The following is a 26,251-nucleotide window of genomic DNA, read 5'->3' as shown; positions in this document are numbered from 1 at the left end:
TTCAGCCTCACCCACCAGCCCTGCTCCTGTGATGAATCACACTGTAATGCCTGACGTTGCGGGCAGCTGAGGGTATTTGGCAAATACTAGGCCACAAACACCACCGCTAAGGAGGCCCCTTGGTGCTGCTGCTACCCCGACCCTCCTTAGAGCCGGGCCAGAGTGATGGTCCCCAGCTGTCACGTTCCCACCTGCTCCCCCCGGGAACCCCGACACTGGCACGGAACCTCTTTCCCGCTCTCTCACTGCAGGAAATAACATGATCAATCCCCAGGGAGGTGCAAGAGGGTCTTGCAACCATCAGCCTGGGTGCCGGGGGAGGGAGCAAGCTCAGGTGGCTCCATGGAGGGGAAGGGGTGTGAAAGGTCTGCTCAGGATGGAGCCCTGTGCCAGTGCCCAGGGGATGGGAACGAGGTCCTCAAAAGGAGGAACAGAGGAGCCCATGCAGAGATCCACCGAGCAAGCTGCTGGAAAGCAAAATACTCTCCTTTTATACACAACTAATGGGTCCAAGCCTTTGAGCACCGAATTTCCATCACCCATACAGAGATGTGTCCTTCAGCCTTCTGTGTGCCCCAGGCAAACCCAGCATGGTGCGGGGTACTGAATGCGACCCCAAGTTCCCCAGGTATCACCTGAGAGCCAAATCTCAATGTTGAACTGTCTAAAAAGTACTGATACATACAAAATACACCTTAAAAAACCAGAAGCAACACCAGGGAGGCCGTGCTTGCGTGGCTGAGCCCAAACGGCGAAGGTGTGCTGTGGTTTCCTTCGCCGCACGGACACTTTTATTCAGGTGGGATCTGCTTGCTTGTGGCTTAGATCCCACCAGGAGTGATGTGAGGGGCTGTGAGGGCTGGAGAGGTGGTGGTGTCCCCAGGGAGGTGGCGGCTGCCCCCGGCACGAGGCTGTGTTGTCAGATCTCCGTCTCGCTTGCATTGTACAGAGGGTTGAGGTAGAAGATCTGGTGGTCTTTGGGAGCCGTCTCCTGTGACACCTTCTCCCCAGGGTCAGTGCTTGGTGGCTCCTGCAGCGGTGAGGGAGGGAAAAGCAACCGATGAAGAAGGGAAGCAAAACCCACGCAGCGCTGAGTCCCCGTGGCAGCCGAGGAGCTGGTGACCTGCGGGAGGACGGGACCGTCCCCAAACCCCCTTCTGGCCTGGGGAAAGGAGAAGCCCTGCCGGGTGCATTGCTCTGGAGAGGGTCCCGGCTGGGGCCCTGCCACCTCCTGCCCATGGCCCCGAGCCACCCCCCGTGTCCCCGGGACTCACCACGTCGAACATGGGGTTGTCGAAGCCTTTGTCACCGGCTGGCATGGGGGACACTGGGTCCTCCATTCTGTCCCAGGGCCAGGAGGGATGCAGGGCGGGCAGCCTGGGGAGAGACCGGGGCATCACCCACCCGCATCCCACCCGCCCCAGCAGCTCCCCAGCCACAACCCTGCCGTCTTCAAGAGGTGGATAGGAAAACACAGGGGAAAAGCTGCAGGCTGTCTTTGAACCGGGACATTGTACCCTTTCCCAGGGAAAAGCCCAGCAGAAACCATCAAGCCTCGAGGGCTGGGACCTGCATCCTGGAGGGGAGAGTTTGTCAGAGGCAGACAACCCTAGCACAGGCTTTGCGTTGGAGCCACCAGTCTCCCTCCCGTGGCCTGAAATGTATTGCCACAGCGCTGACACCTGTTCCCACTGCAATCTCTACAAGCACTAATTACTTTTATCACTACTTTTATCATGTTATCGCTTCATCGTCTTAATCACCATCACCACTTTTATTATTTTCTTTATTACACGTATCCTAAGGGTCCCAGCCACCGAGCGCCATCCTCTGCACCAGGCACCTGGCGTGGGTGGGCTCAGCAGCGGGTCCGCATGCGTCACCGCAGGTCCTGAGAGCCGGTCGATGCTCAGACACTGTGACCACCGTGGCACAGGCTCCGCACAGGCACCCGGAGGAGCTGTGCTGTCTGCAGGGAGGCTGTGCCAGGCCTGCTGCACTGGAAACCAGCTGAGTTCACTGGTCTGCGGGTGGTCAGGATGGCTCTGCTGCGTGGAGGCAGACTCTGTTTGCAGACCTGCCTGCCTAATTAGCAGCATCGCTGCCGGTGTCGGAAGACTTCACGATGCTCGGCAGCACTGCCCGCAAGGCCACCTGCCCTGGAGCCACCCAGGGACACACAGCAGGAGCGGGTCGGCTGGGGACGTGGCCCGGGCTCAGGTTCAGCTCTGTCTCCTGTAGCTACGCAAACTTCCCTCCCGCTGCTGACAGAGCCAGTTTCAAAGGCCTGTCCGGCATCCAAAGAAGTGTCAGTGGAAGATAAATCATCAAGTAGCAATTATAGGACTGGGAGTTTTATTTAGAAATTAAATGAAGGCGTGGGTTTATTGCTAGGAAATGTCACGTCAGCACGTGCCGGGCGGCAGGGCAAGCATCTCTGGCCATGGCCGCTGCTGTGCGGCAAGAAAACCCCAGCAGAGGAACCCAGAGGGAAGGAACAATCTGGCTGGTGAGCCTGTGACACGGCGAGCCCGAGCACTGGGGAGCTCAGCATCCCCTGGCAGACATCACTGCGCTTTGCCTGTGCAAATTTAAGCAATTCCTGGCCCTGGTTATAAAACACGTAGGGTCCATCCTGGTTGCCCACAGTCGGGTGGGTGAGATGAGCCGTAGCAGCTCAGCGGATGGCCTCATGCACAAAGACATCTGCCAATAAACCCTGCAAAATCTTCCCTGGGAAGGTGGGTGCATGAGCGCAGAGCAGAGGTGGGTGCCCTGAGCACCTGCTGTGGGCACTGCTGGGATGCCCAATTCCCTGCCAGAGCCTGTCTCCAAGCTGCGAGGGGAAAGGGTGACAGAGAAGGGTGCTTCTGACCAGCTCCCAGCTGCAGCGAGGCCAGGTGCCGTGCACCCCACTATCCCTCCCCTGGACCTGCACACCACTCTCCACGCAGTGCGAACAACGAACGCACCAGAAGCGGTGTTTGCTGCCGGGTGCCGTCACTCCATATCATGGCCACGGAGCTGTGGGACGAGTGCTTTGAATTATTTTTGGTGGATTTCTATTTAGCAGCTGGCAGTTTCAGTCCTCCATCCTCAAGCAGGACTACAAATTAACAGTCAGAAGGAACAGGAGATGTCCCCAGGCAGCACGGCCAGGCTGTGCAGAGCTCCAGCCGAGCCCCAGCAGCCCCACTCCTGCCAGAGCACACCGTGCCACATGGCACCAAGGAGCGAGTCCTCCCAGCCAGGTACAAGGCCAAGAGTACAGAGGTGCCTTTTAGCCACCTCACCTCCAAGAAACTGGGAGGAACAACAAGGGCAACGGTTTTAAAAGAAGAGGGTAGATTTAGATTAGATACAAGGAACAATTTCTTCAGTGTGAGGGTGGTGAGACACTGGAACAGGTTTCCCAGAGAAGTTGTGGCTGTCCCATCACTGGCAGTGTTCAAGGCCAGGCTGGATGGGGCTTTGAGCAACCTCGTCTAGTGGAAGGGGTCCCTGCCCATGGCAGGGGGTTGGACTAGACAATCTTCAAAGGTCCCTTGCAACTCAAACGATTCTGTGATTCTATGAACCAGTAATGCTGGGTACAGCAGAGTGCCTGGCCATGCCCCCGCTGTGGGAGTTCTGGGCAGCACCGCATGCCCCTGTGCCACCAGGCTAGCTGGGAGGACAGCCTGGGTGACAGCTGTCCCCATGCAGGAGAAGCCTGGCAATACTCTGCCAGCAGAAGCCCCATCCCTACCTTAGCTTTCGCTTTCTGTAGAGAAAGAAGATCCCTCCAAGAAACAGGAGACTGAAGAGCAGCCCCAAGACCATCCCCACCGTGATCCTCCTCAATGTGTGGCTCTCCACTTGCTCAGTGAAAGTGCTGCCGCTGGCCACCTCCATTTTGCCACTTGAAATGCCAAGTGCTTCACCTGGGAAAGGGCAGGAAGAAAGAGGGGTCAGGACTGGACAGGGTGACACATCCCCGCACCCACTCATGCACAGGGCAGAGGCAGCCTGCAGCTGGGTCTGGCACTGCTCTCCTGCTTGACCACCTTTCCCCAGGGACAGGAGGTGAGATAAACAGCTGGATGGACTCAGCTGGGACAAGCCCTCGTGGGTCTGCTACCCACACAACACACACCAGGTCCCCCCGGCTACGACCTGCACGCTCGTCAGCATCTGCCAGCTTACACGGCTGCCTTCACCCACGGCGCTTTGGTTGGAAAGCGGCTCTGCAGCGATGGACCTGGGAGGCCTGGTGGGCACCAAGCTGACCATGGCCAGACATGGCATGGAAGGACAAAGGTGTCCTGGGCTGCATGAGGAGGAAGGCTGCCAGCAGATCAAGGGAGGTGACCCTTCCCCTCTGCTCTGCCCTGGCGAGACACAGCTGGAGTGCCGAGCCAGGCTCTTCTCAGTGGTGGCCGGTGACAGCTCAAGAGGTAACGGGCTCTTATTGAAATACAGTAAATTAAGCTTAAACACAGGAAAAAACTGTTTCTGTTTTACCACAAAGGTGGTCAGCCATGGGGACAGGTTGCCTGGAGATGTTGTGGAGTCTCCATCCTTGGAGAGATTCAAAATGCAATTGGATGCAGCCCTGGGCAACCCGCTTTTGTAAGGGGACAGATGGTCTCCAGAGGTCCCTGCCGACCCTGATAATTGCTGCTCTACTCACACCACTGCCCTGCTGCAACTAAACCTGTTAAACTTCTGGGTGACCAAAGTTCACTACATTAGAAGCACAAACTCTGTGTGTTAGGAAGGCTTAGAGGTGTGCTGGACCAGACTGATGAGTTCAAGGAACTTAGCAGTTTTCAAACCCAGGGAGCTTCAGCGAAGCTGCCGCTTCATTCCTGCGTGATCCCCGTCACAGCAAGCTGCTGGTGAAAGCAAAGAAATGCGGGGCTGCCATGTGGGTTGCTGACAGGGGACAAGGAGCTCTGGACAGACGTGGCTTCAGGAGCACCCACAGAGGACCCACCGAGGAGGACGGTGTCATTACCGTGCTGAGCTATGTCCTCCATGATATCTGAAGCCAGCTGCTCTGCAGTCGTGCCAGTCTGCTCTCCCGCTCCATCATCCATCAGTACGATTTGGATGAGGGGAGTGGAGCTTCGGGGTATCACTCCCAGGAAGGTCTGCGCTTTGTGCACCTTGGATATGGCCATCCGCACGCTGGCGTACCTGGGCTTTTCAAAACACAAGGCAGCACGCAAAGCCCATGAGAGCGGTAGGCAGAAATTAGTCACCTCTATAGACAGCCACGACAGATGCACCAGCAAGGCCCACCTATAAATCTTCACGTGAGCCCCATCACGGAGCTGCCGTCCCTGTTACCGCAGTGCCGTTGGGTTCCCCAGATGAGAGGTTCGTATCTCCCCTCCCTTCCAAGATGTGACCAGCACCCAGCACGCAGCATACCCCCAGGGAGGCGAGCATCCCAGGAAAGCAATTTTGCGTAGCACACCCATTAAATGCTGAATTAAGATGTGCAGGGCTGCGAGGAGGGCAGGCAGCAGGCTTTCAGCTGGGGATCAATAGAGCCATACTCTGACATCGATCCTCCCGGTGTAGCTCGGAGCACGCCTCCCCCCCAGCTGCTCCCAGCCAGGAGGAGGGATGTCACGCTGTGCCTGACAAGCAGCTGCGTGGAGTGATGCCTTGCAGAGCATGCATCGGAGTGCTGACTAGTGCTGGGTACCCACCCAGTGCTTGCCTACTGGGGAATAAAATGCAGCCCGGCATTCGGAATGATCTCCCAGTGCCCACGGGATGTGCTGCAGCAGGTTTGCATGATCCCAGCCGCATGGGCTGCACTCCCGTGTTACCTCAACCTGACCTCCTGGCTGACCTCCCGTGTTTTCTAGACCAGGGTCTCCAGAAAGCCCCCCCCCGCATCCTTCCCCATCTGCACGCCGGCTGTGGTGGGGAGCAAGCTGCGCCAGCCCCCGCACCAAGCTGGCACATCCAAGAAGCCAAATGTGGGGGGTGAACCCTGCAGGGTGGGGGGGGGAGAGGCTGAACCCCCCACATCACTGGGACTGCATGCCCTCAGACAGCCCCACCAGCATCGAGCCGCCAGCAGACCTGGCCGGTGACTTACGGGTTCATTAGACCCTACTGATACAGCAGGCTGACATACCTGGCTCAGCAAGTCTTGGACCAATCTGTCCTGATACTTCTGCAGGTCAAAATCAGGAGTGAAATCCAGGCTAATGGTGGCTCCTGGAGTCCAAAACCAGACAGACACGACATTGTCAGCCATGCCGCAGCAGCACGACTCCAACTGCCAGAAAAGCTGCTGGAGACCCTCCAGTACCTCTGTGCAACTCAGGACATGGTTTAGCAGGCATGGTGGTGTTGGGTTGACAGTTGGACTTGATGATCTTAGAGGTCTTTTCCAACCATAATGATTCTATGATTTTATGACTGGTCTGGCTGGACTGAGGAGAGGCATCTCCGCAGCCCTGCCCCTAGAAACCTCTCCCTGCCTTACTGGTCTTTTTATCCACTGAGTCTGGTGAAAGGCTTTTGATTTCCACCACATTCCAGAGAAAAGTTTCCCCGGGAAAGCCTTCTCTTGCTTATCCGCCCGGGAAGCTCTGCATGTACCTGGGTTTTGGGGCTGCAAGGCTGTGACTGAGCAACACTGCCCTGGCTTTGGAGGGATGGCAGAGAGGAGGGGACACCTGCACTCCCCGGACCGCTGTAGTGCATTCCTTGGGTCAGATATTTTCCTTGGGAAAAATGCAAGTAGGCATTTGTTGAAATATGAAATTCTCCTAAAGGCTTTAAGGGGCTCTGCTTTTAGGAGCAGGTCGGAGAAACCTATGGTGCCGTTTTAATGAATTTGGTATGGTCTACCCAGTATGATGTACCAAATACCTAGGTACAGCTGTGCATGAGAAATTCCCCTCAGCAACCTTCCCGGCAGAGCAGTGGAGAAGCGCCCATTGCACAGGGAATGTTGTCAATCTGCATGTTTTTATTCTAAATGAAATGAAACAAACTTGCTGTTGGAAAGCTGACATTATGGTGAAAAGGGTGAATTTCCTCCGAGTGCTTTCCGCTGCATAAACTCAGCAGAGCCCTATTAGCTTGACGAGCTGTGACATCCTGACAGGATAAACTAGAGGCAGGGACAAAGGGCTGCAGCTCAGAACAGGCTCCCAAAAGCCAGCGTGATGCTTCAGAGAGATGCCGTGCCCTGGGAGGGTGGCACATGGGATGCGGATGGGACCCTTGGGAGCAGTGATACAGTGAAGCTTCAGCCCACGACCGGCAGCACCCCCCGCACCCGGCTTTCCCCTGGGGAGCCAGGGGAAGGGTCTGGGGCAGCCAGCACGACGGGGAGGGGGAAAAGGGCCGTGCCCCCCACTCACCGCAGACCCCGCAGCAGTGGCCGAGGGGCTGCAACGGGCTCCGGCACGTTGGCGTTGGGCACTGCCCCCCCGATGTCCTCAGCAGGGCTGCGCAGATGCGGTGGCCGTCCTAAAGGAGAGCAGGGCAGCGTCAGTCCCTAGCCCTGCAGACTGCAGCGGCACCCCCCAAAACAGCACCAGGGGGACTCACCGGGGTATTCCCGCAGGCACAGCCAGACTTGTCGGCACAGCCGGTGCCCATCACCTGGAGAGTGCCATTGCCGTGGAACTGCAGCGGGGCAGAGAGACCCTGCAGGTACGTGGCCCAGGCCTCGGGGCTGCTGAACTCCTGCACGGGGAAGAGCAGCAAATCAGGTGAGCATCCCCAGACAGGTCCCAGCGGTGTCCCTGAGCGCCCGGCCGTGCCACCCAGACGGCCAGTGCCACGTCTGACGGCCAGCCCCACCACAGGCGGTGAGTGCAGCGGGAAAATCCTGCCAATACACTCATCTGGGCTTTTCCACGGGGCCAACAGAAAAGCTTTTTCTAATTTAAAACAACAAAAAAGGACCGTAGACAAATCATGAAGTGGCTGGGCTTTTTTTCTTATTGTTTTCCCTCTGACTGCTGGACCAGACAATTCAATGTATCAGCTTTTAAATCTGGGAGGAAGGGGTTGGATCTGAGGTGGTTTCCTTCAATCCAGGAAGCATTTCCGTGGGCTCAGCACTAGCCAAGGCTGAGCTGGACAGACCAGCCTCGTCCTACCAAGCCGATACCAAGTCGCTCACCCGTTGCCTTCCGTAGAAGGCTTCTCCATGCCCTGGCATAGCAGGAGGATTTCTCAGGCCCTGGGGTGAAAATACCTGCAAGGAGCAGGCTGGCTACAAAGGGCAAAGTAGCTTATAAGGACATTTTTTAGGAAATATGCTTTAATCACGAAAATAACTAGCACCTTGTCTTTCCATCACATTGCTCAGCAGCAGCCCCTGCCCCGGGGCACAGACAGTCCCTGGGGGGTGGATCTGGGGACAATGATGTGCTGTGGGGTAGTCCCCAGGCATCGCCCTGAGCATCCAGGACCTCCCACCTCTGCATTCCTGGGGCTACATGTGCCCTAGGTAGGCTCCATCGGGGTCCTGCCTTGTCCAGACTTGCTTGCTTCACCCGCCTGGATATCAACGGCGGTTATTACTCAAAAACCGGTTACCCAATGCTTGGCCCCAAAATGCCAGATCCCAGGCAGCACAGTGGTAGAAATAATAAATAACTGATGTCTGCCACCTCTCCCACTCCTGGAAGGAGCCTGTGCTTCCTGCTGCAGCACCTCTGATCTTTCGCTCCTCCGACTGGCGAGGGATGGGGCTCGTCGTGTGCCTGATTCCAGGGCTGCAGCACAGCAGGCTGCCAGCGTTTCTATAATTGTCCCTCCAATCGATTCAAGAGCAGTACTGAATCAAAGCTGGGAGGCGATCGCCGGGCCATGGGACACGTTAGGGTTGGGGGTGGGAGGGAAGTGTCCCCACAGGGTCCATGAGCAGGCGGTTGCAGACACGTGGCTGTGAAGGGGGCAGCCCCTGGGTGCCGGAGAAGATGCCATTTGCTGCTAGTTTGACCTGTTCACGTTGGCCTTTTTGTTTTTGAGTGTGACTACAGAGACGGCCTGTGCTCCCACGCCGCAGGGAGGGAGGCAAAAATGAACTGGTAGAGGAAAAAAAAATCCTCAAGACCATCCACAGCAGCAGCAGCCCATGAAGCTGCAGCACCGTGGGAGTGCCCGATCTCCCCACGGAGCTCCTCCATCCCCGGCTGGTCCCTCCTCTCCTGACCTACTTCGGGCTGTGGCAAGGAGTCGTCGAGCCAGTTTCTCATCATCTTCGCCTTACCTGGCCCATGAGTGAGATGCTGCGGAGATGAATCACTTGCTGCGATGAGTCAACGTTTACCCGGAAGGAGGTTTCGGGCTGGAAGATAACATCGTCGTAGCGGCATGGGACACGTTCCTCATCCACAGAAAAGATGCGCCCGCTTGGTTCGAGCTCCCTGCCGGGGTTCATGGCCTGCCACAGCGAGGGGTCGAACCACGAATAGTGCTCGGCGTCCGCAAACCTCACTGTCACATCTGGAAAAGCAGCAGGAGAGGCTGACCACGACCCGGACCCAAATCCGCAGCCCCAGTGGATGTTTCTGTGTTGGTCGAACCAGGCACTGTCTGGCCCGAAGCGGGAGAGCTCACCCCACGGGCAGGGAGCTGAGGGCTGGCCGTGGCATCACCCTCCCAGGCAGCCGCTGCAGACACCTCCTGGAGCTCGGCAAAGCTCTCCGGCACTTGGCAAATCTTTCCAGTGCTCAGGGCTGGGGTCTCGACAGCTCATCCTGGACCCCACTTCTGGCTGCAGGCATCCAGCCCCAGATCCCACAGGACATTTTTCCCCCACTTCTTTAAAGCTCACCGTTAGGGTTAGGGAGGAAAACGGCTGCCCAAATGCTGAATAACAGCTGAAGCAGATAAAAATGGGTACGACAATTCATGTCCCAGCTTCCAAGAAGCCTGGCAAGCCTGCAGAAACATCACTGGCCCTGTTCCTTGCAGCAGGTAACCCCAAAACCAGTGCCTAATTTAACTACTAATTATTTAGCCATTAAGCATTTCCCTGCTGGTCACAGTCAGCATCATCACACAGTGCCCTGCTTCCTTCTCACCCTTCCCCGATAGCTGAATCTTCACCTGTTCAGCTGGCATGCAGGCGTTTATTGACTGAATTATTTGCACTCATTTGAAAAAAATGCTTTAAAAAAATCCACTTGTGAAAGTTGCCCCAGAAACGCCTGTTGACTTCAGGGGAGCAGCTTGTGGTCAGAAGGAAAAGCCCAGTGCAAAGCACAGCTGCCAGAGCATCCCTAATGGGGGGCACACAGTCCCAAAGGGGAAAAATGATGGGGTTGGAGGATTTTGGAGCAGCTCCAAACAGCCTGATGCTACCATCCTTCCTCCGGGCTGACCCATTGGGGCTTTTTCTCTCTTTTGTCTTTTTTTTGCCAGTCAGAGCTCAGGCACAGGCGCGCTGCCTGGACTCGCCCTTTCCCGGGGCCGAACTAAAATGTTACGTGCCACTGAAAGCATTAGGTAGCTCTTAAATACCAAAAATACATCTCCCGAGCAAACAGCTCTCAGACTAATAACAGGCACCGATGAAACGAACCTCCGGCCTCAGTCACGGCAAACCTGGGCTGGAGGCTGAGAGGGGAGGGAAGGATGCGCTGGCGCAGAAATGCCTGTGCACATCGGGCCAAAGGCCAGCTCGCCGCGATGGCTGCGGCTCAGCTCACCGGTGTGTAATCCCTAACCAGTTTTCTTTAGAAATACCATGGCAAAGAAAATGAGGGCTTTGATGTGGCTGCATGCTTAATAGCAGGGTAAAATACAAACAATATTTGCCTCTCTGCTGCAACTTCAAAGGCTTCCCTTCTATAATTACTTTTTTAGAAGACAGGTGATCTAGCAGGAAAAAAAGATCTGATGTGAGGGAGGTCATCAAAGAAAAGGAAGGTATTAAAAGCGGAGTGATTCACTTTGCTCCGAGGTGGGACAGCAAAGGCCTTTGTAGAAGTGTTTGGGCTGAATTTGTATGATTAATCACGGGCTGATGGAATGACCGGTCTGGGCACAAAATACCTGAGTCACAGCCTGGATCCCAGCTGCCATTGAAAGCTGCGAATCCCGCACCAGACGCCAGCACGAATTCTCCGTTCAGGGGCAGGTACTAGACGAAGGGAGTCAGAGTATTACTGTGCGGTCCCACTGCCAGCCACTCAGGCTTGTAATCAAATAACAGTGCTAATTATTAGGCTGCCTATTACACTTGCTGTCTCCGAGGCACTTTACAGTCATTAGGAGTTACCCTCGCCATGCCCCACGTTAATGGGAAAGTATCAGCTCCCATTTTTACAGATGGGGAGAGGCATTTTGACATCAACTTCCAGTAACACAGAAAAGCATGAAGCGTTCAGAGAAGAAAGAACAAGGAAAAAGCAAAATGAGCTTTTTTGACAGCTCCTGCCTCCTCTCACACACCCACTCCCACCAGCACAGGAATGGCTCTATACATTAGCATGCCGTGAAAAACCCAACCTTACTCTGCAACTGCCCAGAGGTTCCCTTGCTTAATGTGATCCTGCCTCCAGGGACTGCACTTGCCCCACAGAAAAACAGCTTAGGGGCCCAAGCCACGCTTGATGAGGTGTCAGCTAGTGGACTTGCACTCAGCACGAGCTAAGGAAGGCACACAGCAGCATTTGGCACAGCTTGCCATATCTAGACCCTCTTCTTGTTGGGTAGGGCATCACCGGCAGGTAGTCGGGGTCACAACGCTTGCCTGGCTTCAGCCCTGTCAGACTTGTGCTCCAGGGCTTGAGGATGAACCTCAACAGGCGCAGCTCTGCCATGGGGACCCTTTCAGCAAGGAGCTGTGGACACCCAGGTCACCAGTCGTCTGACTCCAGGACAGGCCCTGGCAAACACCTGAGTCAGGCGACTTGTTCACAGCACACGGGTTATTCAGCCCAGCCCGTCTTAGGTTCTGCTTAAAAATTGCTACAGGGAAAGTCAGGGCTTCCCCCAGTATTTTCACATGTCAAGGAGTGAGTGGTGTTCAAGGATTCATTCTCGGCCCAGCCAGGGTTTTAGCATCATCTCCAGATAGCAGTTGGAAGCCCTCCAGGACTGTGTTATGCCGATGCACTGGGTCCTGTGCTCAGGCAGAAGCAGGGATTTTAAGGTTTCATCTATTTAACTGGTCTTTAAATAGGTATGTAGGCTGGAGAAAGCAAGACTTATAAACGACTGCTGTGGGTGGCTGTGATAGCTCTCTGTCCTTGGGACAGTCTTGCCTGAGGATGATCTGTCCCACACAGGGACTGCCTTGGGGCAGAGGATGGACATGGCAAAGAGCTCCTCAGCCCCATGCTGTAGGCAGCTGTTTAGAACTTCAGGTCCTTGGTGGTGTGGTGCTTTGAAGGCCATAAGCCAGGTCCTCCTCTTGGCTCAGGAAGCGTGAGAAGCCAGGGTGGAGAGCAGAGGGTGGCTGCCACTGAGGAGAGCGTTGCAGTGCTCCTGTGCATCCCCTACTTCAGGTCCAGCAATGTCATACGCTGGGCTGGAGAAGAGGGGGTAAAGAGGTGAACATCTGAGGTCTGGGCAACATCTGCCCTGAGGGTATGGAGTCTCCCCACTGGCAAGGAAGAAGCCTTTGCCTATGGATGCTATGCCATGAGACCATGGCATGTGTAGTGCCTAACTGGAAACCACGCCATCACATCCTCTGAATTTCTATTACTCTAGAGTAAAGCAAATTTTTCCAATACTGAAGCACTGAAAGAGGCTGAAAGGTCTGCCAGGATAAGAATGGCAATGTGCCCTTTAGCTGGAGATATAAAAGCCATGTCTGATAACGTTATGAGGCTCAGGACTTGGCCTCCTTTGAGCTGGGCAAGGTCTATGCTACCAGCTTCTTACACATGATGCCTCACTTCAGAAATGCACTGGTTTGTTTTCCTGTGAGCCTACGCAGGAATGGGCAGTGGGACACTTTGGGCCATTCATCTACCACCAGTACTCAGGGCAGGTGCTGCCAGTGCTGCTGGCCAAGTCCCTTCTTCCAAGCCCGCTGGGCCATCTCAGGCTGGAGCCCCTCGCCGCTGCCGCTTGCCCGCTTTGCAGGTTGCCACCCTGCAGCCCGCGGTGTAGGACGGGGTTGAGCAGGGAGGGGGGCCAGCCGGCTGCTGGGGTCCAGCTGAGCTGCTCAGCGTGGGGCTTTGGATGGGGTGCAGATGGTCGTTTCACCAACACAGGGTACCAGCTCTTCACAGCAGTTGCCTGTGGGTACTCGGGCCCATAGCTGCAGAGACCTCTGGGTGGAGCAACTAAAACCAGACAGCAGCTGCTGGTGACAGGGATGGGTGACACCACAAGCCCATGGCTGGCTGCTCTCTGTTTGCTTTCCCAGGCTGCACAAGCTGGCGTTTGTGAGTGTTGTAGCTGGCTCAAGACTACCAGGTTGGGAAGTCCCTGCTCTGACCCCTGCCTGACCGGCAGCTCTTTCCCCTACAGAGTTAACAAACACTTCGACTACGTCTGTGGGTCGCAGCTTCCCAAATGCCCTGCGGTGGCTGTGCAGGACACAATGAGGTTTGCTGTCCAGGGGCTTGTTCATTCAGATCTCTACAAATTAGCTTGGGGGAGATGCACTTGGACAAATGTGTGCCTATATTTGTAAGCTGCATCACTCATGCAAGAGAGTTTTGTGCACGCTTTCTGCACAAAGCAAGGCAAGGAAAACCTGGTAAGCGTTCACACAGCCTGGCTGAGTTCCGTGAGGGGAGAGCAGCGATGAGGGGGGCTCGGCGGGTTGGAGGTACACACACGCGTGTGCACACAGATGCGCAAATGCTGGTCCAGTGACCAACCGAGACCAGGTCCTCCTGTGCCTGGGAGGGTCCAGGTCAGCAGGGTCTAGAAAGGGTGTGGAGCAGATGCAGGGTCAGCAGCACACAGCATCAGTCCTGCCCACGGGAAGAGGAGGGAGAAAACACCTCGTGCGAAACCAGCCCCATGCCTGCAGCATCTGTGCAGGGCTCTGGAGACCCTGGGCTCTCTGGCAAAGACACAGTTTCTCCAGCTACCGCTGGAGATCCCCCTCCACCACCGAGGCCAAAACCCCGGGCTGGCTGGACTTCCCAAGCCCAGAGGAAGCTGTCCACGTGAGCGTGAGCGTGGCAGGAAAATGAGAGCCCCCCCAGCACACACAGTGTCCCAGCCGCTGACCCTTCACCCTCCAGGACCACCCAAACACTGGTAGCACCAGCCCTGAAATTAAAATGCAAGGTGACATAACACAAGCCAGGGGATGGAGTCACCTCATCTCCACAAACATGAAGTGCAAGAAGAGGCCTGTCACAGAATCACAGAATCACAGAATCACAGAATAGTAGGGGTTGGAAGGGACCTCTCGGCATTGCATGATGGGGATGGTGGCACCGTCCTTCCTGAGCAAGGAATTCAAATATGTTGATGCTGCGAATTAAATGAGCATTGCTCACCTGGGTTCAAAGAAGAAGTGCTGCATTTTTCCTGTGCTGATGATGGTGACATGCCCGTCACACTGCTGCTGTCACTCATCTCAGCCCCGTGCTCATGAATGGAGCAGAGACGGCAAGTGTCGGAGGCTGGTTCAAAGCCACCCGCTTCAAGAGCCACCTCTCAGGCCTTTGATGGCTTTTTCTTTTGTATTTTGGAGCTTAGCTTCGTTTTCACTTGCACATTGGGGCAGCAGGGTTTCATCTTAGTGATGCAACGCTGGGGTTGCAAACGTGGTGACTGTGGGTTGAGAGTCGTGTGGGGTCTTTCCTCTTTTTTTTTACTGACTTTGATGAGAAAATCGATGAGTGTGTCTCAGTTGTCGTTACACTTGATAACGATGACCGAGGAGATAAGTCATTTACCAGTATCAGGGATGGGAAATGACTAATGGGACTCTGAGCTTGCTGTATTAATGGCCCTGGAGTACAGGTTGGCAGGAGCAAGGGAAAGCAGATGAAAGTGCCAGCTTTTTGGCTCTGGTCCTTTGGCACATGTCATTGCTCAGTTCAAAATGTACTTGGAAAGTGGCCCAGCCTATATGCAATTTCTATACTAACCACCCAAACGTAGAAAGCCACTGCCCAACCGAAGTCTCCATTTGTCCTCTGCAGCAAGCTGAGATGCTGAACTTCTGTTAGCAAAAAAGAAAGGGTGAATTATTTATGAACTGAGATCCACTGGACGACCGAGCCACTTCTGAAGTGCTGCCCTGTGGCATGCATCTTGGGGATGGCTGGTGGTGGGTGGGCAACATGACCGTCTTGGTGGGCACAGAGCTGTAGCAGCAGGGGCCAGCCTCAGAAACTCCTGCTGTGAAGCAGAAGGACCTTATTCCTGCCAAGAAAGCCAATGGAATCCTGGGGTGCATCAAGAAGAGTGTGGCCAGCAGGACGAGGGAGGTTCTTCTTCCCCTCTACTCTGCCCTGGTGATGCCCCATCTGGAGTACTGTGTCCAGTTCTGGGTTCCCCAGTTCAAGAAAGATGAAGAGCTACTGGAGAGAGTCCAGCGGAGGGCTACAAGGACGATGAGGGGACTGGAACATCTCCCCTACGAGGAGAGGCTGAGGGAGCTGGGCTTGTTCAGCCTGAAGAAGAGAAGGCTGCGAGGGGACCTAATATACGCTTACAAATATCTCAAGGGTGGGTGTCAGGAGGATGGGGCCAAGCTCTTTTCAGTGGTGCCCAGTGACAGGACAAGGGGCAATGGGCACAAACTGAAGCACAGGAAGTTCCGTCTGAACATGAGGAAGAACTTCTTCCCTCTGAGGGTGATGGAGCACTGGCACAGGCTGCCCAGGGAGGTTGTGGAGTCTCCTTCTCTAGAGATATTCAAGACCCTGCTTCGGCAGGGGGGTTGGACTAGATGACCCACAGAGGTCCCTTCCAACCCCTACTATTCTGTGATTCTGTGAGATGCCCCGGGCATGCTGGACCCCACAGCGCTGCACCCACGGGTGCACCAGCGAGCAGCTTGGTACCCATCAGGGCAGCGCACAGCTCCCGGGGACCTCCCTCACCCAGCACCCAGCATGGGGGCAGCTCTAGGGCTGCCACCCCATCCAAGCACATCGCTGGGGTGGGACGCAAGGGGGTTCTCTCTCCGCTGCGGAGATGATGTGAGCCGTAACCCGCAATAAGCACTAACACTCAAGGGTTTCTGTATCACTGCTCCCAGCCCTGCTTCGGTTGGGCGGCAGCAGCCCATGCAGGGCAGCAGGCAGGTGCTTGGGTGGGATCCAGCTGCCGGCTGAAGGCCCCGGAAAGGCACGGGGCCAGTTTCATCCACAGGTGGGTAGTCCCTTTGACAGCTTTGGAGCACGGCCGGCGACTCATTTGCCACAGCATTCCTTGGGTTTGTTACTGGGGGTTCATTCGCTTGCTTTCCTGCCCGGGTGAAGCTCCCATCCACCTCGGTCCCCCAGCCACACACGCTACCCCACGCCCCCAGCCCTGGGTGAGCTGAGGAGGGTGACACACTGCTCCACGCAGACCTTGCTGCCCAAAGAGGTCTCTGCCCGGGCACACGCTGCCTGTGAGGAGCAGGGCTTTAGCATCTCTAGGAGAATGGGCAAGAAACAAATTTTTTCCCCCCATGAAAGCCACACTCAAGCAGGCTGGTGCAGTGCAGTGCAGGTCGCAGAAGCTCGCGCTCTTCTCCACAGGACCCTCAGCAGCGGGCAGAAGATGCCCACCAACACTCCTCTGCTCCCAGCAAGAACTCGCCCCTCTGCTTTCGTCCCCTGGAGCAGGCAGGGACACGGGCAAAGGAGCAGCGCGCCGGTGGGACGTCATCATCTCAGCATCATCCCCTGCAAGCTAACGAGGCGCTTGGCTGCTCTCCACTGCCCGCATCCCTGCCTCCCCCTCCTGCAAGGCAGGGTCCTTCGGCAGCACTGCAGCTGCGCTCTCGCTAACGCGGGAGCCGGTTCCCCGGCCATGGCTGCCCGTCACGTGTACATTGTGCGTCGGTGTGCGGGCTGCCTGCATCCCCTGCCCAAGCTGGACCTGCCACCGCATCCCCTGGCACAGGGCGGCCCAGCACATCCGGCTCCCGAAACGTCACGCTCCTGCCCATCCCCACAAAGGAGCCGCAGCTCCCGGCCACCCCACGCAGGTGCTGGCCAGCACACCCTGCCCAACCGCCCAGCAGGCCCCAGTCAAAGGCGGGAGGGTGGAAAAGCAACAGGCCCAAAAAGGCCATTAATTCGACTGCAGCCCCACAGCGCACACCTCCAGATGCAGAGCCAAGCAGGTCTCAGCAGGGTGCAGAAATGGGGTGTTCATGGCAGACACGAGGATGTTGGGAGCTCCTTGGGGAACGCATTCAGGTAAACCAGCCACTTGAGTTATGGATGTGGAAGGCACACAGAGTCTTGAACTCTTTCGCCAAATCTACTTCAGGTTAGTTCAGCTCATATTCCTGGACTTCCCTCCACAGACAAGGTCAGAGAGAGCTGGAAAGCGGCTCGAGGTGCGGGCAGGGGGGCCATCTCCAGTGGCGAGGGACGGCAGCCGGTCCTCAGAGCAGCTGCCCAGCCAGACCTGCCCCAGCATCCGCTCCAGCCTGGGATGCCGGCAAGCTGCTCCGCTCATCACAGACTTTAATAACTCCTCCTGCCGGAAACTAGCCTGCAAGGAGCAAATAAACTCGGGCAGGTGACTGCAAAAGGCTGTTTTACCGCACTCCTTTCCTAGGGCAAACATTCAGTGGGAACGCAGCTGGAGAAAAGCCTGCAAGATTCAGGCTTGTAATTATGTGCTGGCACACACACATGCACTCCCATGAAATTTTTCACCTTCATCTCAGGAGAAGGAAAAATAATCCCTTTTCTGGGTATCTTGTTACCCTGCTGTTTCGGAAGCAGGGGGGGAAGGGAGCGCCGGTGCCTGGGACGAGCGCAAACAGTGGCAATTCATTAGAGCCGGCGCCCCTGGAGAGCAATTGGCATTTCGAGATCAATCTCTGCCAGCAACAGAGCAGGAGCATCCTGCAGCAAAGCCGAGTACATTCTGCTCTCGCAATTAGGCAGCTAAAAATACAAGGCTGGGCGAGACGTCCCTGGTTAGACCCCAGTGCCCCACACGCTCCTAGCCCTCGCCCAGCCTTTGCGGCCTCTCACCGGGTGGGCAGGGAGGAGGTAGGGGCAGCTGCCACCACCTTGGCAGGGCTCGGTGATGGGGCAGAGCGGGAAAGGGGACGTCGGCGCTGCCGAATCACCCCAGCCAGTGCCCTGGCCCTGGCACCATGGGGACTGAGCGAGGCTGCTCTGCCCACGTGGCTAAACCTGACTCCTGCTGCCCCAAAAATAGCAAGCGGCATCATCCACCCCTGACCTTGGCACGGTGCTGGCCAGCTCGGGCACAAACTGCACCATGGCTGGTGTTATTGGGGCAAATGCTGGGCTCGCAGCCACAGCTATGCCCTGGCCTGGCTCCCTTTGGAAGCGCAGCCATAGCCAGAGGGTACAAACCCCTCAGAGGAGCCCTTCTCCCGCAGCATGGAGATGAGCAAAGCCAAAGCCCACCTTGCCCTGGAGCACCCATGTCAGGCACCGCCACCCTAATCACCTCCATCTTTTTTGCGGATTTACTCCCAGGCGCCTCTGAAAGCCAGCTAAATATTGATCTGTGTCTTTCGGCAGCTAAATACCTACCAAATCCAGCTTAATCACAGTGGTTGTGCTTCAAAATCACTTACTCTTAAGCTGGATTTGGATTTTGTGTGTGTATGAGGTAGGGACCCACTTGAAACTTCAGACCAAAAACCACTCAGCTGGGTGATAAATGGGTTTCCTCTGAGTGGGGAGGTGGGCTGCACACCACAGCAGCCCCGACCTCATCCTGAGAAAGCAGCTCCCGGCACTCGGCTGGTGGCCCCATGGGACGGATGGGGAGGGCAGCTGGAGGGCTGACCAGACAGAAGCATCTCCTTTAATATAAATGTCTAGGGGGGGGCCGATGATGGCAGCAGGCAAGGACTTCTTGGCACCCCAGGTCTTGCTCCACTCAGCTGAGGAGTCAGGGTCTCATGCTGCCCCTCCATCGGTGGGGCACGGGCACGGAGCATCCCCCCCTGCACCGACTGCAGCGGGCACCCTCCTCATGAAAGTCAACGTGAGCCCAGCCCTTCCCCGGCCGTGAATTTCCTCCTGCGCTACTACAGCAAGCAACTCTCTCCTCTTTTTTTTTTGGCCAAAGACTGTATAGCATCTCCATGGCGACTCTAAAGCTTAATGTATTCCTGCTGATTTAAGTGATTAATGCTCCGGTGCGGCGTGGCCGGCAGCTGAACAGGTGCAGCCCAGCCGCTCTGCAAAAAGCCTCACGACCAGTTCGTTTTCTAACCAGCCGGCTGCCAAGTCGCACACCATCCCCACAAGTGGCAGACAGGCTCAGGTGCTGGTTTCCATTCCTTTTTCATCCCTAATCTTGGCAGTCCCCTTAGCACCTGGTGACAACAGAGCAGGGCAGAGCACAGGAGGGAGGTGGCTGAGCTGAAATTAAAAAGAAATATTAACCAGCATGCTAGGAAACTTGCTGGGACAGCTCATTGCGAATTGCTGTGGCAGAGATGCTCAGAAGGAAGGCATGAGCAGTGCATCCGGTTAATGCCTGGTAAGAGCTTGGTTGCTCACATGTGGCATGATTCAGTGCAGCAGTGGGGCAAGCCCCTCACCGGAGGGATTTGTTTGTTCTTAGGTCCCCCCAGCCCTCACAGAATCACACAGAATGGTCGGGGTTGGAAGGGACCTCTGTGGGTCATCTAGTCCAACCCCTCTGCCAAAGCAGGGTCACCTACAGCAGGCTGCACAGGACCGTGTCCAGGCGGGTCTTGAATATCTCCAGAGAAGGAGACTCCACCACCTCCCTGGGCAGCCTATGCCAGTGCTCCGTCACCCTCAGAGGGAAGAAGTTCTTCCTCATCTTCAGACAGAACTTCCTGTGCCTCAGTTTGTGCCCGTTGCCCCTTGTCCTGTCACTGGGCACCACCGAAAAGAGTCTGGCCCCATCTTCCTGACACCCACCCTTCAGATATTTATAAGCATTTATAAGGTCCCCTCGCAGCCTTCTCTTCTTCAGGCTGAACAAGCCCAGCTCCCTCAGCCTTTCCTCGTAGGAGAGATCCTCCAGCATCCTAATTACTTTCGTAGCCCTCCACTGGACTCTCTCCAGTAGTTCCTCATCTTTCTTGAAGTGGGGAGCCCAGAACTGGACACAGTACTCCAGATGGGGCCTCACTAGGGCAGAGTAAAGGGGAAGAAGAACCTCCCTCGACCTTCTGGCCACACTCCTCTTAATGCACCCCAGGATTCCATTGGCCTTCTTGGCAGCCAGGGCACACTCCTGTCCTCCCGCACAGCGGTGGGACTACAACATTCGCTGTAACCCTGGAGCCTGCATGAGAAGCCCTGGGGCAGCAGAGGGTCCCTGGGGGCTCCCACGAGGACCACAGGAACCTTTTCTAGGGATGAGATGGGGGCCACTCCACCACCCTGACCCCCACCCCTGCACCCTGACCCCACCGCTCAGCTGCGATGGGTGACATCCACCCGAGCAGCCGGCAGATGATGGGCACGGCGGCTCAGCCACGGATGACGTTAGTTGTGCAAGGGTTGTGTTGCACCTCCCTCTCCTCCAGCCAGCCGCAGGGCTGCTCCAGCTCAGCTCTTCAGCTTGGCCGTGAAAGGCTCACGCCGTAACGAATAACGCTGCCTTGCAATTATGCACTTTGCGGGCCTCTGATGAAAGTACTTTAGAAACATTATACATTCATCTGTAAGTAAAATAGAACCTAGTGGAGTGATATTTTGCTCTTTTCTTCCCTGGGTAAATTCCACATCATTTATTACATTATGTTTGTACATATTTCCCCAGTATATTCTTTCCTTGAAAAATTCATATTTAAAATGCCATATAAATAAAGTAACTCCTCCAAATATTTGTAGAGGGATTAAACGTGGCGCACGGCATTATTAAAGCATCAAATCTATTAGTGGTGTAGACAGCCTGAACAAATTACATCACATAAATTTCAAGGGCTTGTTCGGATTTAATGGCCGATAAAAGAGCAAAGCCACCCTAAAACCGAGAAAGAAAACTCGGCCACAAGCTCATCCTGTCCAGGGGAGGAGGTTTTGCAAACGGAATTCAGCCCTTTTTGTGCCGTCCCAGTGCTGGTACGGGTGTCACCGGCAACCCATCCTGCACCACCGTGCTGGGGCAGCGGGTTTGCTCTTCCCTTTAATCCCTCCCTGTTAAATTTGACCCTCTGAACTGTAGGGATCGAGACCCCGTGCTTTCATGGCTGCCTGTCAGCCTGCTCTGGGCAGGGGTCCTCCTCTGGGGGGACACCAGGTTGCTGAGAAACCCCTCTGAGGCGAGACCCCCCCCCAGTCTTATCTCACCCAACACATACATTTCAGTTGGGTGTCATGCCCATCCTGCCACAGCCAGGCTAGTCATGCCACAGAAAAATATAAAACGGCACTTGAAAGAAAATTTCTGGAGCAACATTTTGGGATTTCCCAGAATGGTTTGTTTTCATTTCAAGTTATTTTGATGCCAGCTTCACTTAGCCTCTGCCCAGGGCTAGTGCCTGCCCTGCATCGGCAATGCTGTGGGTTGGTGTTCCTCAGCAAACTACTGCCAAGGTCTCAGTCCCATGGAAGGAGTTTCACCCTTCCTTTGGGGAAGAAAAATCAATTTCTTCCAAATGAAAGTGGCTTTTGGGGTGCTCTCCCCTTTCTCCCCTAATGAAAAAAGTCAATCCCAGAAATGGGCTTTTTGGCTCCTTGGTGCAGAGAGACCTGGGCTGCTGTGACTCTTGTCCCCTGCCCCAGCCGAGGCATCCCCGGTCTGGCTGGACCATGGCGCAGAATGTCAAAGTCCCCGGAGAAGGGGACATGGGGATATGGGGACGTGCCACCCGGCCGGCAGCGCTCCAGCGCCAACCCTGCCCTCACCCACCCTCCCAGCACCTCCACACGCTGCCTTACCATGTCCTTCAGCACGTGGGGAGACCCGACGAAGACTGAGATGACCTGTAAGAAAAGCAAAAATAAAAGCCTGCTTTCCCCCGGCAGTTAAAGGGCTTTTCCGATGCCCGATGGCATTATGCAAAACATAAAATAAAAATAAAATAAAAATGTCCAATACCTTGTTCTTCTCAAAATGAACCACGTCGCTGGCACAGGGGACTCTGCCTTTATCCCAGTTGGAGGCAGTTTCAAAATTGGTGTTGGGGATCCACTGTTTGTACACGGCGGCAGCAGCAGCTGGAGAAGCAGGGAAACCAGTGTAACCCAGTCTGTGGGAGGCACTGGGAGCCCTCTCCCGGATGCACTATGGGATGGCTTGGCCTCTTCAGGCCAGATTTGGGGATTTTCCACGCAAGAGCAGCCCCTGCATGTTCCCAGTTGAGCAGTCACAGCCCTCCTCTGCACAGGGGGTGTTTTTGGCTGGGTGATGGTTTTTACTTGCCCAGGTAGGGAGAGGAGTAAGGGACAAATACTTGGCAGGCAGAGAGCAGGCAGGGAAGTCCTGCAGGCAGCAAGCAAGAATAACATAGACCTGGTATCTAAGCATTCATTGTGGTGGGTTTTGTTGCCACTCAGACTAATCAAATGTGCAGACACCCCTTGACTTTGGTGTTTCCGGTAGGTGTGGAGCAGGGTCACAGAGCCAGCAGGACCACCAGGACACGGCGAGAGGAGAAAGGGCATTTCCTAAGGGACATGTAGCACCAAAGATGGGCTGGTTTCAGGTGTCTGGGTCTGGAGGGTGAGGGTTCAACGGTGTCCTGCAGCCTGAGGTACCAGCAGGTTGCTAAATAGAGGTCTTCCCCATGGGGCTTGCCGGGATGGCGGCGGTCCTGCCCACGGGTCCCCGCAGCGATGAGCCCCTGGCCGAGGCCGGGCCGTGGCAGAGGTGGGTTTCCACTCCGAACTGCTCAGTTTGCACGAGCATGGCGGAGTCGCACGCTTCCCAGCCCGACAGTGCCCAGGCTCGGCTGGGAGATGCACGTTCAGCTGAAGATGAATCTCCAGCAGCCTGAGTTAAATGGCTTCGGGCAAGTGAGTTATGAGACAGGGAAGAGGAAAGGAAAAAAAATAAAGAAACCTTTGCTCTTTATACAGATCATATTTTCTTTAGGGAAAAAAAACCCACAAAACTACAAAATAGATGGAAATCCGGTGGTGGATGGGAGCTGGCCTCGGAGGCGATGGAGGGGGCAGGAGGGGCCATGGGAGGACCCCCATGCTGGGCTGGGAGGGGGCTCTGAATGAGTCCGGCCGATGGAGGGAGGTGCGCTGCGGAAAGCCTGGGCCCTGCTAATCCGAGTGACGGGAGCGATGTGGCCGGTCGTGCTCCGCAGGCTCTGCGGAGGCTTTAGCAGCACGCAGTGATGGCCCCGGAGCGCAATTTGTGCCGTCTGACACTGCCAGGGGCTCTGCTGAGACCATTTGCTGTACATAGCTACATCTGGGAAAAGATGAAAATGATGTATTTTTAACCTGAATGAAAGTCCTAACATAGGAACAGGGGTGGGAGCCTGTGTGGGAGCAGAGGGGCCCCCCAGAACTGCGCTGGGCTAAAGCCATGGCTTTCAGCTGCCCTTAGGCAGAGCAAACACCTCCCCTGCCCTGTATCCATTTTAAAACCCACTGAGATGGAAAAGGACTGTACGGTGATGAGAATTGGACCCAGGCAGCTACTCGTGATGTTCTTGGCACAAACACCTTGCTAATTTGGAGTAAATAAGAGCTGAAGAAAGGAAAAAGCCCCCAGATGGTAATTGCAAGTTGTTCTATCCCTGCTATGGTTGACCTGCGTCCCTGCTGTCCCAGGAAGCTGGAGGACGGAGATGTCAAAGCCCCAGCAGAAAGGCTCAGCTGGCCCCCCTGCCTCACGCTCCCACGGCTGCGTGGTGCCGCGTCAAGTGAGCTCGTGCCACACCGCGCGGCAGCGATGGCTCTGCGTGCCCACCCGGCTGGGCCCGCGGCATTGCCTCTGCCCGGGGGCTCGGGGGCCCTTTTCCCCCACGCAGCTGCGCCGGTGCATTCCTGCACCCTCCACGGCCCGTGGAAACACCAGCGCGCTATTTCATCAGCCTTGTCTCCGGGGAAGTGCAGTCCTTGAACATCGAAGCGCCATGCATATTCAGCAGAGACCACGTCCTGCGGTGCAGAGCTGCTGGCTTCAAGCACGAGCAGGAGCAGCCCAGCCGCAGAGGTGCAGCGGGCACCATGCACTAATCCCCAGCCCCCTGGCTCCTCGCTGCCCAGTTGGAAATGCCTCTTCCCATCTGCGTTGTTACAGATCTGCCTGAAGCGACGGAGCCTCCAGCTCTGCTCCGAAACAGGGCTCTGCCGTACACCTAAACGGGGAAGCCGTCCAGCGGCCAGCCCTGCTCGCCATGGCGGTCGGGCCCTGGGCATACTCACCAAGGAGCTGCAGGATGCCGAGGAGGAGGAACATGCGCTTCATCGCGCAGCAGGCTGCCAGCCCTCGCCTCCACGGCCCCTGCCCGGTCGGACCTTGGACCCTCCATGGCAGCACGTGATGGGCTCAGCCCAGAGGAGGCTGCAGGGAGGAGGGAGTAAACCAGTATAGGAGGCAGCTTTACCCCAGCACGAACCAGAACTTTGCCCAGTTCCAGCAGCTGGTTTGTTCTCAGCTCCTTTCCCAAGCTCCCCACTTCCTTGGCTTCCATGAGGAGCCTGGGAGAGCCGCTGAGGAGCGAGGTGGGGAGGGGAGAGAGTGGTGGTCCTCCCAGCTCGGCTCACCGGCCCTCACCACCCATCTGGGTCCCGCTAAAGGGCAGCGAGCACAAACGCGCCGTGCGCACGTCCCACTCCGCTCCCCCCTGCAGAAGGCCCGCTACCTTGCAATTACTAATAATGATCTCCATGCATTTTCAATTAGCTCCCTTGAAAGAGAGCAGCTCCCGGCCATGACTTGTAATTGTACTTTGGCCACCAGCTGATGTGCCCAGTGTGCGCTGCAGCAGCGCCGGCACAGCCCCACACCGCTCTTTTTGAGGCTGCCAGGGGTTGAAGTGGGCAGCTGGCAGCGGCACCAGCGCATGTGGCTGCAGGAGGAGGAGGAGAAGGAGGAAGGACCCCACTATCCCTGTCCTCTGCCCCAGTGTGGAGCGATGCTACATGCAGGTCCGGGACTTCATCTTTACAAGGGTGTGTTAAGAGCAGAAAAGGATGGGAGGAGAGCAATGAGCTCCTGGGAAGGGGACAGCATGAGGATGGGGACAGAGGCCCATGCCATGGGGAGAGCTGGGGGGCTCAGCACCCCTCTGGCAGGGACCCTTTGGCTGATGCTGGTACAAGCAGGGCAAGGGCAGAAGATGTGTGAAAGTAGGGTATACAGCAGCCCAAGAGGAGACTGGAGAAGGGCTTGGAAGCGACATCAGTGGAGGGGTCACAAAGCACGAGAAGCTCTGACCTGCCACCAGTGAGGATTTAGGACCACAGGAGTGGGAACAGGCCATCCCCCTCGCACCCTTCATCCTTCCACTGCTTCCCAGCTTCCAACTGGATAGACCAGGGCCAGGGGAGTGGGGACCAGGGACCCATCACTCTTTGGAAATCTTCTCCCTTTCTCCCAAAACCTTCACCCACTTAGTGCCATCTCCCACCTCTGCTGCAAGCGCAGGAGAAGAGCAGCAGGGTTCCTGCCCTCAGGCTGCCACAGCGCAGCCCCAGGCAAGGCACCGTGCCCTGCGAAGGAAGATGGAGGTGCCCCTGCCTGGACCTCTGTCCCCACCGGTGCCGTGAGCATGGCTCATGAATTGGCAAGAGAAAGAGCTCCTGAGCAGCAGCTCTCAGCCTGGGCATCAGCCAAAACACAGTCAGCACTTCTCTGCGCAGGGAGCTGGATGCTGAGAGACGTCCTCGAGGTGGAAGGCTCCCGTGCTCTCATTACCACTCACAAATCTCTCCCGGGGGACTCTCAGGGTGAATGCTGGCTGCAGTAAAATCTTCTCTATTTAAATAGAGGGGGGGAAAAAATATAAATCATGTATACTCAGCTGTGACAGCTAGGAGGAAGGACTGCAGTCTGCCAAGGGCAGGGTGCACGCGTGTCCGCAGCCTCAGCATCCCTCAGCACGGCAGGGGTGGGAGGGAGGGGAGAAATTGCTCACGGGATCCTGTACAGCGAGACACGCCATGGCCCCTGAAAGCCTGAAACCCTGTCCTCAAGTCCTTATTTTTTCACTTTTGTACCTTGCAGCCGCTGC

The 26,251-nt window shown here is 56.1% G+C and overlaps 1 protein-coding gene across 1 annotated transcript; it reads right to left on the bottom strand.

The window, feature by feature from the left end:
* Positions 1-919: 919 nt before the first annotated feature.
* AMN (amnion associated transmembrane protein) lies at positions 920-24,495 on the bottom strand. The gene is made up of 12 exons (XM_075427153.1): positions 24,441-24,495; positions 22,153-22,271; positions 21,993-22,037; positions 11,035-11,122; positions 9,245-9,480; positions 7,570-7,707; positions 7,380-7,488; positions 6,140-6,222; positions 5,000-5,186; positions 3,749-3,923; positions 1,275-1,377; positions 920-1,030 (listed from the first exon to the last, which is right to left on the bottom strand). The coding sequence occupies exons 1-12, from the start codon at positions 24,481-24,483 to the stop codon at positions 920-922; spliced, it is 1,437 nt and encodes a 478-aa protein (XP_075283268.1). The 5' UTR covers positions 24,484-24,495.
* Positions 24,496-26,251: the final 1,756 nt, after the last annotated feature.

The sequence above is a fragment of the Opisthocomus hoazin genome, chromosome 7, assembly GCF_030867145.1.
Source record: "Opisthocomus hoazin isolate bOpiHoa1 chromosome 7, bOpiHoa1.hap1, whole genome shotgun sequence".
In the NCBI taxonomy this organism is placed as follows: domain Eukaryota; kingdom Metazoa; phylum Chordata; class Aves; order Opisthocomiformes; family Opisthocomidae; genus Opisthocomus; species Opisthocomus hoazin.
The sequence above is the reverse complement of the archived record's forward strand: the minus strand, read 5'-3'. Positions and strand labels throughout refer to the sequence as shown.

Bases quoted from the DNA above. Each gene is read 5' to 3' on its own strand.
- AMN (XM_075427153.1), bottom strand. From the start codon at position 24,483: ATGAAGCGCATGTTCCTCCTCCTCGGCATCCTGCAGCTCCTTG. The intron at 22,038-22,152 runs GTATTGGACATT...CTTTTCTTACAG, and splicing joins TTCATTTTGAGAAGAACAAG to GTCATCTCAGTCTTCGTCGG. The intron at 5,187-6,139 runs GTATGTCAGCCT...TGTTTTGAAAAG, and splicing joins TCCAAGACTTGCTGAGCCAG to CCCAGGTACGCCAGCGTGCG.